At 36.2% G+C, this 12,750-nt stretch overlaps 2 protein-coding genes across 2 annotated transcripts; both read left to right on the plus strand.

Annotated features, from left to right (window-relative positions):
* The first annotated feature begins 421 nt into the window (after nt 1-421).
* On the plus strand, nt 422-10,880 carry pef1 (penta-EF-hand domain containing 1). Its single transcript, XM_042745125.1, has 5 exons — nt 422-522; nt 1,298-1,559; nt 5,616-5,771; nt 5,967-6,110; nt 10,063-10,880. Exons 1-5 carry the CDS (start codon nt 502-504, stop codon nt 10,290-10,292), a joined length of 813 nt encoding a protein of 270 aa, XP_042601059.1. The 5' UTR covers nt 422-501; the 3' UTR covers nt 10,293-10,880.
* Nucleotides 10,881-11,763: 883 nt separating this feature from the next.
* On the plus strand, nt 11,764-12,211 carry smim12 (small integral membrane protein 12). The gene has a single exon (XM_019099204.2). The coding sequence runs from the start codon at nt 11,775-11,777 to the stop codon at nt 12,048-12,050; it is 276 nt and encodes a 91-aa protein (XP_018954749.1). The 5' UTR covers nt 11,764-11,774; the 3' UTR covers nt 12,051-12,211.
* Nucleotides 12,212-12,750: the final 539 nt, after the last annotated feature.

The raw sequence follows: 12,750 nt of genomic DNA on the forward strand, positions 1-12,750 counted from the left end.
GCTGCTACATCAGTTGTTTTGTGTTATAGTCTATGGTTTAAAATAATGGAGGGAAGCATCAACAGGGTAATTAATGTCTGTGACAATAATAGCCATTGGTATATTGTCACAAAAGCTCAGTTTTTCTCTCTCTCTTTCCTTTCCAGTAACGATGGAAATGTTCAATTTGTGTAGCCTTTTCAGTATGTATCTGTTCAGAAACTGACAACAATAAAGTAAAAAAACAAAATGTGACTACTAGCCCCGGTCTCCCATTTATATGAGGAGAGATATCTTTTTAGGAGATATATTTTTACATCTCCCTCCTCCTCCAAATATGGTTTCTAACTTCCCACATCAACAGAGTGACTCACAGTTTCTGCGATTTTCCATGTTTTAACCAATCAGATGAAAAAAACAAGGCTGCCTTTTGACAAACGTAAAAACGCACCAATCAGCTTTAGGAGGCGGGCCTTAATAAAAACAGCCAAATCACTCCATTTGCTAAAGATCCACCGCGGAATGAGTTATCAATACGGACAGGTAAACTCTGTCTTCCGGGTTTAGATATTTTACATTTAAATGTATTTTGTATGTCTGTATGATTCTTGCATGTTTGTATTGCGGTCTAAACTTTTAGTGTTGGTGTACAGGGAAATTGTGCATATTTATGCTGATTCCGATCGCGTAAACTGTGTAGAAATCCTTTTAAGGCTAGTCGGTTAGCTCTGTAGCTAAAATGAAACGTTTAATGGTATTTGTGTGTGTGATGAGAGAGTGCTGTTCAGTCAAGTATCATAATGTATAAAATGATCATATGCTTTACATCTTTATCTTACATAATGGCATACAACAAAGACACAAAATAGAGGCTTTTCTCTTAGATGTAAGTTACCCTATCCTTTACCAAATATATATCGATATCGTTGTTTTAACCGGTTTCTACTGGTGTAACAGTACAACAATAATAATAAAAGTATGAGTTTGCAAGTAAGTATCATGTTATTGTATAAACCTCCGTAAAACAAAAGAGAAGACGTTACACAGTCTCCAATCACTTCATTGAATGAAAAAAAAAATGCAGTCAAAGTGAATGTTGATTAAATATTTCATTCTTTCTATATGAAAGTCATTAAATAGTAAAAGTAATACTATATAAATGTTTATTCCACTGAAGAGTTATTGTTTTGGTGATATATTTGCCTTTGCTAATGCCATTTAACCACATCTGCTTCTCTGTTGGTGTTTCACTGCAGTTCAGCATTTCAGGTTACTCATGTTTATTGCAATCCAAACTTTTCATTATTTGTTTTTAAAGGGTTATCCGGGACCAGGTGGTAACGCTCCCCAACACCACCTGCCTCCAGGGGCACCATACGGAGGTGGTCCCGTTGGTGGACAGTATGGTTCACCTTATGGCGGTGCCCCTCCAGGGCAACAGTATGGTGGAGGGGCTCCATACGGGTCTTATGGTCAGCCTGGTCCAAGAGCACCGTACGGTGGGGGCCAAGCTCCAGGAGGTCCTTACGGAGGCTATGGACAACCCCAGGGAGGACCATATAGTCAGCAGGCACCTGCAGGTTAGAGACGTGTAACTCTGTTTTGTTTTAATTTGGCTGAGTATCATATTGAGTATATATAACTAAATTATTTATAAGAGTGTGTGTGTTTACAGTGGTACCAAAAAGTATTATTTTTAGACACTTATGCCAGACTTGTATGGATGTCATTACATTTAATCACTAAATGGGATTTGTTTTAAAGAAAGTTAGCATAAGCTGCATTACATCAGGTGTTTGAAAAAATTGTAGAAATTTCTAGATATGATTTTACGTATCAAAATACATTTTAGGGCCACTATGTACACTACTGTTAACATGTTTGGGGTCAGTAAGAATTTTTTTTTTTTTTTTATTAAATACTTATTCATCAAGGACACTTTTACATTTGGCCACAGGTTCTTGAAATCCTTGAAAGTTTGTGAATCTAAAAAAAAATTCAAGGCCCTGGAATTGGCTTGATTGGTTTATGTTAGTTACACGCATTTCCGTGTTACGTTACGTGTTTCCCGCGTGAGGTACTTTGTGTTGTACGTTGCCATGACGTTAGAGTGACCATATATCCTCTTTTTCCAGGACATGTCCTCTCTTTGGACCTAAAAAAATGTATTTTGGACCTAAAAAAATTGGTTTTGCTTTCTACAGTGGCCAATCATTGTGTGTGTTTTTGCATTAGAGCCCTGTGAGGGACTGTTTTCTTAATTCCGCTCCCACTAAATTTCTGACCATTGCACCCTGCTCCCATGATTTTTGTGTCCAGTGCTCCCGCAAACATTCTAATATTGCATAATTTTTGTGCATCAGTGAGCTGCTATCAATTTGCAGAGTATTTAATCTCTTTTAAATGAGCGCTCGCTGTTCACTTTCACTTTTGATTTCACAATCACGCGCACTCTGTGTAAAGGAAGATCATATATTTGTCTATGAGCTCAGGATCTGTTGAGCAGCAAATCCTCCAGCATAGTCTATGCTCCTCTCAACCCATGATCAGTTAAATCTGACTCCTGCTGCTCGTGTTGAATGCAGGGTTGTCAAGTCTGCATTTTTTTCCTATGGAATTTGTCTACTTTTAAACTGTAAATGGGTTGATTTTCCCCTGTGGGTTAAAGGTTTGAAATGTTGCTTTAATTACATTTGACTGAAATGCATGTATTGAAACATGATGCATTCTACCTATGATGAAACAGATGTTAAGTTTTGTGAAGGACGGCCACTGGTAGGAAGCTTTTTAGTTGTGTTTATGATCAATATGCATAACAGTGACTGTAAAATATGTATTTTAGGTATGGAAATTACACATCTTCAGTTTTGATATTTAGGATATGGTCATTTCGCTACTTTGGCCACTAATTTAACCACCAACCAACCACACCCCAGCCTCCCGACCTCTTTTTGTAAAACTAAAATATGGTCACAATACATGACGTTCACTCGCACACGAAACTACTAGGATTGTACCTCAAAGTTTCACAGACACACCGTGAAATTAATGTTGAATCGCTTTGCTTAAGATAATTGTAAACCCATGAGGCAAGAAAAACTTAGTATATTCATATATCTTAAAACTTCCAGTTACATGAGCCTAAGCTATTTTCAATAAAATCCATGCAAAAGATAATATCAGATCATTTTAGAATACAGAATAGGATGTACTGAATATTCTTCAGTTTCATGCAAAACAGCAATACGACAAATAGAATATCAGATCTCTGTCATATGGCCAAAAATAAATGCACAAAAAAAGTTTTTTTGCATAGTTGTGTTTGATACATGAAAACTGAAACAATGTATCTTACAAGATAACACGATGTAACTTTGCTCTCACTTGAAATGTGCCCCCACATTAAGTCCTTGAATTTGAGGGTATTGGACCTGGAAAGTCCTTGAATTTGAAGTTAACCAAGGTGTGGGAACCCTGATTTTCTATTTGAAATAAATGTAGTTCTTTTGAACTTTCTGTTCATGAAAGAATCCTGAAAAAATAACCATGATTTCCACAAAAAATAAGCAGCACAGCTGTTTTCAGCATTAATAATAATAATAATAATAAGAAGAAGAACTGTTTCTTGAGCAGCAAATCAGCATATTAGAATGATTTCTGAAGGATCATGTGACACTGAAGACTGGAGTAATGATGCTGAAAATTCAGCTTTGTCATCACAGGAATAAATGACATTTAAAAATATTAATAATAATAATAATCCTAAATTTTTAATTCTAAATAATAATAATAATAATATTCACAATCTTACCGACCCCAAACAATAATTATCACGTTACAGTATATCATGTTAGTTTCTCACCTTTTGGTTAATAGACGGCACACTTAAGTGGTTTTCAATTATGACTGAATTATATGTAATAATGATTGCAAATAGCATTTATGTAATTTCATGAGAATGTGATTATGGATTTGGAATGTAGAGGAACAGGAATGTGGTTTGATATATATAACTTTTTTTTTTTTTTTAATCAGAATGCATAGCTTCATACATCTGCAAATGCACAGTAATAGATGTTTGTCCAGCAGGTGAATTTTTCCACATGGTCTCAGGAGTGGTAGTCAGCAGCTTCAGGCTGGTTTGACTGATGATGTCTGAGTGTCAGGGTTGGCAGCTAAGACAGCCGGAGCCACTGCCGTTCCATCAGGCGTGCAGTGGCCGAGGGCTATGAATAAAATACGAAAGATAGAAATTTATGAAGGTACTGCAGACAAGGTCCTTGATCCTCCTGCACTGCAGCTGTGTCACATGCCCCTCACTGAATGACTGATGCTGATACACTGCAGGATGGCAGAAGCAGCTTGTACTGATCTGGCACAGAATGTGCCCACGGGAGAATTAGAGTGATGAGTCTGGTAATTCTGAGCGAAGGGGTTCGTGTGTATGTGTCCTTCCACATTTATGTCGGTAAGTATTCTGTAATGTCCTGTGGGAAAGGCTGTCAGATTCAAAGACTGTCCTCTGAACAGTACTTATCCCTCCCGAGGGATACAGTGACCGTCTGCGCTTCACCAAATTGCACAACTTATTCTTGTCCCTCTTGGGATCGAGACGACACATCACTGACAACCCATGCTTGTTCACACTGAACCCATTTCCAATATGTTCTTTAAATCTGACCTGTAGGACTGCTTGTCCTCATCATCTCGCTGTCATTTGGCACGTAATGAACTACTTTTTGCAGACTTATGCATACGCTGCATCAGAAACTGATCCATTCAGTACATAGAGGAAGCCACATGTGAATATAAATTAGCTAATTTAATCCCAGCTGTATATACCAGGGATATTATCGTTAACCAGATATTTTAAATAAACATTAATTGAAATTGCTTTTCTTTAAGAATTTTTTTTTTAGCTTGTTGCAATGCAAACACAATCATAAAACTAAAAGCTAAAACATAAAAAAACTATATAGACCAAAAAAAAAAAAAACTAATAAAAATGACATAAACAGCAAAGTTGCCAAAGCTTTAACTGTGTATTAAAAATTTTAATGAATAAAAAACTTAAAGTATTAATAAAAACACAGTAATATTATATTAGTGATCAGTGTTGGGTGTAATACTATTTTTTAGTAAAGTAATTTATTAAAATAATTTAATTGCTTTTTCTTTGAAAAAGTAAAGTAAGGGATTACTAATTTATATCTATAATTTAATTACAGTTACTTCTGATGTTATTGCATTAAATACTGTATAGATTGTAGAACAATTCTTTATAAAACAATAGTGAATTTAACTTTATTTACTTTTTTCATGTTTTAATATAACCATCTCCCTTTAAATACTTTGGTCTGTTCAAGAATAATTTAGTTTAGTTAGTTTGGTTTTATATTATTTCTTTGAAAGAATTATAAGTGAGGTTTCATGTCTATCCTTGTATTGTTGAGGTTGATATGGGAATAAGTAAATAGTAATATTTTTTGACATGGTTTCTACTATTTTAGTCCTGTGCATAACAATGCTTTAATGATTTCATTTGAGCTGAATGAATTATCTCATATCAACAGACCATGAAGAAATTCATTTGATTAGCATCTAACTCACTAATGTAGTCTGTTTTCATGTTGTAGGTAACATTCCTCCTGGTGTGAACCCTGAGGCGTACCAGTGGTTTTGTTCTGTGGATACAGATCGTAGTGGCTACATTAACGCAAAAGAACTGAAGCAAGCACTCATGAATTCCAACAACTCCTCTTTCAATGACGAAACCTGCATGATGATGCTCAGTGAGTGTTACCATTGTTAACATATAACCCTCCTGACATCAGCTAAATTAATGAATAGATGCTTATATCACCATATAACTAAATAACAGAATGCTGCAGTGTCACATAAACAATACAAACATAGAAGTCATCTGATGACACCTCCAGTGCCAAAGGAAACTGAAGTAAAAATCAGTGCTTTGTCTTCATTTCCAGATATGTTTGACAAGACCAAAACCGGACGTGTAGATGTATTTGGTTTCTCTGCACTGTGGACGTTTCTGCAGCAGTGGAGGGCATTATTCCAACAGTTCGACCGCGACCGATCCGGATCAATTAACAGCACTGAGATGCACCAGGGTGAGTAAATTACAGGTCAGGAGAGAGACCCCAGATAACACGTTTGCAGGAAAGGCCACATGTTCACACTGTTATAACAGCAGTCACAGTCACTAAGGACAGATTCCAGCATTCCCTTGATGTATTCGGGTTCCAAAATGTACTTGTTTGACATACCTGCCAGTGATGGGTCAAATTCGCTGGCCATAAATATCTCTTACCAGTCCATAAACTGTATTTTGCATTTCTTGTAATATACAATGTGTATATAAATATAAATTGCATATTTCTGACAAACAAAAAACTACAACATAAGACAGTCACAAAAATAATAAGAAATTTTGAACTGTGAATATTTTCATTTTTGTGGTTTAATTTGAGGAATATTCCACATATGTCCACTATACAATTCAAAAGTCTGAATGGTAGTGTAGATTTTTGACTGTTGTTGAAAAGTCTCTTATGCTCATCAAAGCTGTGTTCATCAAAACAGTAAAAACAGTAATAGTGTAAAGTATTATTTATATTTTACAGTGTATTTTTTCTGTGGTGGGTGGCAAAGCTGAATTTTCAGCAGTCATTACTCTAGTTCTCAGTGTTGCATGATTCTTCAGAAATCATTTCTGAAATATGCTGATTTTGTGCTCAAGAAATATTTCTGTTGGAAACAGTTGTGCTGCTTTATATTTTTGTGGAGGCTGTGATGATTTTTTGAGGATTCTTTGATGAATAGAAAATTCAGGAGAACAGCATTCATTTGGAATTATTATTATTATTATTTTATTTATATATTTATTTATCTATTTTTTGTGACAGTGTAAAACTCCAAACTTTTGAACAGTAGTGTATCTCCACATAAATTCTGGATTACAAAAAAAAAAAAAACCTGCATAATTTGAATCTGCTTTTGTAACATATACTGTACAAGTGAGGGTCAGATTGTCATTCTTATAATTTGATAGATACGACACATATTGTTGTAGTTCCTGAAAAAAATAAAAGTTTTATTTGCCTGCGAAAGTTTATTGTTTTCACATTTGTCGCTTAGTACCAGTGTTACTTTTGTGCTCTTGCTGTGCTATAGCAAAGCTTGGTCGGTGTGTTAATCACAACCTAAATCTAACCACAGGAAGTTTTCACTGTTTTCATCAGCTAACATGCGTTTATGTGCATTTCCTCAAATCATGTTTAAGTGATTCACGTAGCATATCACATATCTTTGGAATTTGCAAAGAGATATGTTTAGTGCTCATGGTTCCAGAAATTTGCAAAATAGACAAAACATAATTACAAATAACACGAATGAGTCAGATTTTCTGGAGAAAAAAAGAAAGAAAAGTGTTCGCTGGCACAGAAGCAAGGAAAAGACAGTTGCTGGACTTCTGAATCCCTTTTCCCATCTAATCCTGTGCTGTTAAATATATCATTATTTGTAGGGCTGATTTCATTGTTGAGACGTCATGAAAAATTGCTCTAAAATAACCTCAAAAATTGTAGCTGTTATCCTGCAGAGTCTTTTTAATACTCATTGATTTTGTATGAAAAATCTGTTCATGACTGCCAGAGCAATATTTCATCTGCAGCATCTCAACAAATTAGAATACTTCATAATTTTTATACCAATAAAATTTTGTTAGTGAATTGTTGGCCTTCTGGAAAGTATGTTCATTTACTGTACATGTACTCAATACTTGGTAGGGGCTCCTTTTGCTTTAACTGCTGCCTCAATTCGGCGTGGCATGGAGGTGATCAGTTTGTGGCACTGCTGAGGTGGTATGGAAGCCAAGGTTTCTCTGACAGTGGCCTTCAGCTCATCTGCATTTTTTGGTCTCTTGTTTCTCATTTTCCTCTTGACAATACCCCATAGATTCTCTCTGGGGTTCAGGTCTGGTGAGTTTGCTGGCCAGTCAAGCACACCAATACCATGGTCATTTAACCAACTTTTGGTGCTTTTGGCAGTGTGGGCAGGTGCCAAATCCTACTGGAAAACGAAATCAGCATCTTCAAAAATCTGGTCAGCAGAAGGAAGCATGAAGTGCTCCAAAATTTCTTGGTAAACACAATGGACCAACACCAGCAGATGACATTGCACCCCAAATCATCACAGACTGTAGAAACTTAACACTGGAAACTTAACTTGGGCTATGAGCTTCTCCACCCTTCCTCCAGACTCTAGGACCTTGGTTTCCAAATGAAATAAAAAACTTGCTCTCATCTGAAAAGAGGACTTTGGACCACTGGGCAACAGTCCAGTTCTTCTTCTCCTTAGCCCAGGTAAGATACTAGGGCTGGGCGAAATATCTAACGATATGATCATGCGCATCTAGTCAGTAAAGCCGGTTCCGTGATTACCGTTAAATCACCATCACCTGCTTTTAAATGGAGCGGCATTTAATAGACAGCGCCGTAGATCACTGACAAGCTACACAATATCGCGTTCATTATCGAAGGCGATTCATCTGGGATAATGAACGCGATATTGCATAGCTTGTCAGTGATCTACGGCTCTGTCTATTAAATGCCGCTCCATTTAAAAGCAGGTGATGGTGATTTAGCGGTAATCAAGGAAACCAGATTTACTGACTAGATGCGCATGATCATATCGTTAAATATATCGCCCAGCCCTATAAGATACCTCAGGAGTGACTGAACAAGAGGAATACGACAACTGTAGCCAAATTCCTTGACACGTCTGTGTGTAGTGGCTCTTGATGCCTTGACCCCAGCCTCAGTCCATTCCTTGTGAAGTTCACTCAAATTCTTGAATCGATTTTGCTTGACAATCCTCATAAGGCTGAGGTTCTCTCGGTTGGTTGTGCATCTTTTTCTTCCACACTTTTTCCTTCCACTCAACTTTCTGTTAACATGCTTGGATACAGCACTCTGTGAACAGCCAGCTTCTTTAGCAATGAATGTTTGTGGCTTACCCTCCTTGTGAAGGGTGTCAATGATTGTCTTCTGGACAACTGTCAGATCAGCAGTCTTACCCATGATTGTGTATCCTAGTGAACCAAACTGAGAGACCATTTTGAAGGCTCAGGAAACCTTTGCAGGTGTTTTGAGTTGATTAGCTGATTGGCATGTCACAATATTCTAATTTGTTGAGATAGTGAATTGGTGCGTTTTTGTTAAATGTGAATCAAAATCATTACAATTAAAAGAAACAAAGATTTAAACTACTTCAGTCTGTGTGCATTGAATTTATTTAATACACGAGTTTCACAATTTGAGTTGAATTACTGAAATAAATGAACTTTTCCACAACATTCTAATTTATTGAGATGCACCTGTAGATGTGAATAGGTCTTAAAGTGTATGTCGGATTACTGGTGAGCGACAAATTGTTGAAAACATGGTGGATACAAAAACAACAGTAGAACGGTTTAATGGGGTCTGTGGAGAAAAAAATGAGGGATTTAGGGACCCTTGGAGGCTTTGCTGGGGAAAATTCCTTCTAACATGGTTCATTTCCAAAACTCCTACATTTTTTGTTGCTGACTCTTTATGTAAAACCAGAGGTTAGCAATGGAAGCATTCACTTATTTTTATTAAGTTATTCATTTAAAGAAATTCATACTTTTATTCAGCAAGGATTTATTAATTAATCAAAAGTGACAGTGACTTTCTATTCATCAAAGAATCCTGACTGAAAATGGATCATGATTTCTTTCACAAAAAATATTTAGTGGCAACTGTTTCCATCGCTGAAAATAATAAGAAATGTTACTTGAGCAAATCAACATATTAGAAAGATTTCTGATCTATCATGTGACACTGAAAATTGGAGTAATGCTGCTAAAAATTATGCTTTTTTAACTTATACAAAAAATGTTAAGTGAATAATGTTTTACAGTATTACCGTTTTTATTGTATTTTTTATCAGATAAATTCAGCCTTGGAGAGCATAAGAGAAAAAAAAACAGTATATGGTAAATTTAATGTTTTGATTACCACTGTGTTTCTTATTTTCCAGCATTATCTCAGATGGGCTACAATCTGAGTCCTCAGTTCATTCAGGAACTGGTGAATCGTTACTCTGCGCGTGGTGTGAATGGGGTTCTCCAGCTGGACCGCTTCATCCAGGTGTGCACACAGCTTCAAATCATGACCCAAGCATTCCGCGAGAAAGACACAGCCATGACAGGCAATGTGAAGATGAGTTACGAAGACTTCCTTTCTGGTGCCGTTACCAGACTGGTGTAAAGGACTGCATCAGCACTTCAGAAGATGATCTGACTCTGTGTACAGCATGCCACCTCACCCTCTCAACAGTGCCTTTCACTGCAGCATACCCTGATTTTACATATATCCAAAAACTATGTTCATTAAGTATTGCCAGCTAGCCAATTAAAGCACTCTCCACAAGAGACTACCATTGTGATATGGTTGTCTGTAATGCAGCCAGTTATTCAAGACTAAACTAATGCCAAAAAATATTAGTGGTACATGTAAATAAAATAACATTAGATATGCAACAAGCACTATTTACTAACTAATGGGAGTATGTCATAGAATTTGATTTTCTTTGTCAGAATGAATATTTATGTACTTTCTGATAATGAATGCTTGAAAATAAAATGTTTGTTTTCCCTCCCAAAAAAATTGCTTTTTTTTTTTTTTTTTTTTTATGCTCTCCTAACACCCTTTTATAGCCTTTTCTTATATATTGATATTTGTTTTCTGCTGCTTTTTTTGCTTGCAATTAAACAATGTCAAGTAATTCAAAAAAATTCTTATTTTTTTGTCATATTACCTTTTTTATTTTAAAATAAATGTTTTCATTTTAAAAAATATTGTTTCTGAATTGAGTATAACATATGTGTACTTCATTTATACATGTGTACAATATATGCAATTGAACTGTGTTGTACTATTATTATTATTACATTTACATTTAGTCATTTGGCAGATGCTTTTATCCAGAGTCACTTACAAATGAGGACAATAATATTAATACATTAATATTATATTATTGATGAATTATTAAAATATAAGTATTATTAGTATTATTATTATTCCAAAATGAGCTTTAAGTTCAGGACAAACGCTCACAGTATGTTTCAACATTGGTCACTAGTTGAAAACATCACTCTAACATAAAAAAATATACAAAACTATTCCCCACTGAACGAATGAGACTTGAGGACGTCTTTCTGACGTACAAAAAAAAAAGCCAATCAGATTGTTGCTTACAGTGACGCAGGAAGTTGATTAGCCTGGAAGTAGAGGTACGTATAGTCATGAGATTTTATAAACGCACGAGCGAATCATTTAATGAATTTATGAAATATTACGCAATAAGTCGTCAGCGAGTCTCTCGTTATGCTCTCAGGAACATATATAAATAAAAATGTATTAATGTTATTGCGCCATTTAATAGCTCCTGCTTTGACACCGGTACCCTTGTAACAGTTAACGTTACGTGATTCTGTAATGCTCAGGTTATAAAACACATAACGTTAATTGGACACGTTAACATAATGCCACTCTCATTTAATCTGCCGTATATATAAATATATGTACATATTTTAACACCTAGCTTATTGTACCTTAGCTTCTTGAAAGCATGTGTCTATATGTAATCCTTGACTTTGTCTCTGGTGATAACGAAAATAAGGCTACACTGTCAGCTTGCCAAAGGTAAATAACCTAGAACTTGGACTGTTTTTCCAGGTTTATGCAGCCATGTGGCCAGTTATCTGGACTGCCATGCGCACTTATGCGCCCTATGTGACCTTCCCAGTTGCCTTTGTGGTGGGAGCTGTAGGATACCACCTTGAGTGGTTTATCCGGGGAACTCCTAACGCCCCTGGAGAAGAGAGGGGCATTGCAGAGCTACGGGAGGATAGGAAATTAGAGGAACTGACCGGTCAGGACAGCACACAGGTCCTCAGCCTCAAGGACAAACTGGAATTCACACCAAGAGCAGTGCTGGAAAGAAACCGACCGGAGAAGAGCTAAGTTTTATTAAATGGAATGAATTCCTGCAAGATTACCACATAATGATGTGCAACTTCTCAAACTTTGGATTCATTTGTCACACTCAACGGCCCCAGCGACGGGAACTTTATCAGAATTCTCTTTTTTTTTTTTTTTCTTTTTTTTTTTTTCAAATGTCCATTCCTATGAAACCACACTAATCAAACCTAATCATTCTTTAATAAATACCAGGCCATACCATGCAGGCTGGAGGAACTTGACTGCTGAGAGAATTTTTTACAACTTTCATTCTTTGAGACTTCTTAATATTCATCTTCTGCCCTTAGGCATGCAGACACATGACTATATCGCACAAGTCCTAACTTGGAAAGCTTAAATAAGTTTTCCATTTGTGCTCCCTGTCATATGCTTATGAGACTGAAGCTCAAAGAAAGACCACCTTTGTTAATTTTTTTTTCTGTGTGAATAAAAGTACATCTATGCAAAGCAACACTTGAGTGGGACTAGAAAATGTTTGAGATGTTTGAACTTTGAGTGGAAGGCCAGATTTAGTTTTAGAATTTTTATCTAAGATCAAATTTAAAAACGTAATTTAACTTAACTAACCTCGTTAGTTGTAACCCAAAGGTCGCGGGTTCGAGTCTCAGGTCCGGCAGGAATTGTCGGTGGGGGGAGTGAATAACCAGCGCTCTCTCCACCTTCAATAACACGACTGAGGTGA

This window comes from Cyprinus carpio, chromosome B19, assembly GCF_018340385.1.
Source record: "Cyprinus carpio isolate SPL01 chromosome B19, ASM1834038v1, whole genome shotgun sequence".
NCBI classification, from domain to species: domain Eukaryota; kingdom Metazoa; phylum Chordata; class Actinopteri; order Cypriniformes; family Cyprinidae; genus Cyprinus; species Cyprinus carpio.

Coding starts and splice junctions, on each gene's coding strand:
- pef1 (XM_042745125.1), top strand. CDS start 502: ATGAGTTATCAATACGGACAG. Junction 1,560..5,615: donor TAGTCAGCAGGCACCTGCAG/GTTAGAGACGTG, acceptor TTCATGTTGTAG/GTAACATTCCTCCTGGTGTG. Junction 5,772..5,966: donor AACCTGCATGATGATGCTCA/GTGAGTGTTACC, acceptor CTTCATTTCCAG/ATATGTTTGACAAGACCAAA.
- smim12 (XM_019099204.2), top strand. CDS start 11,775: ATGTGGCCAGTTATCTGGACTGCCATGCGCACTTATGCGCCCTATGTG.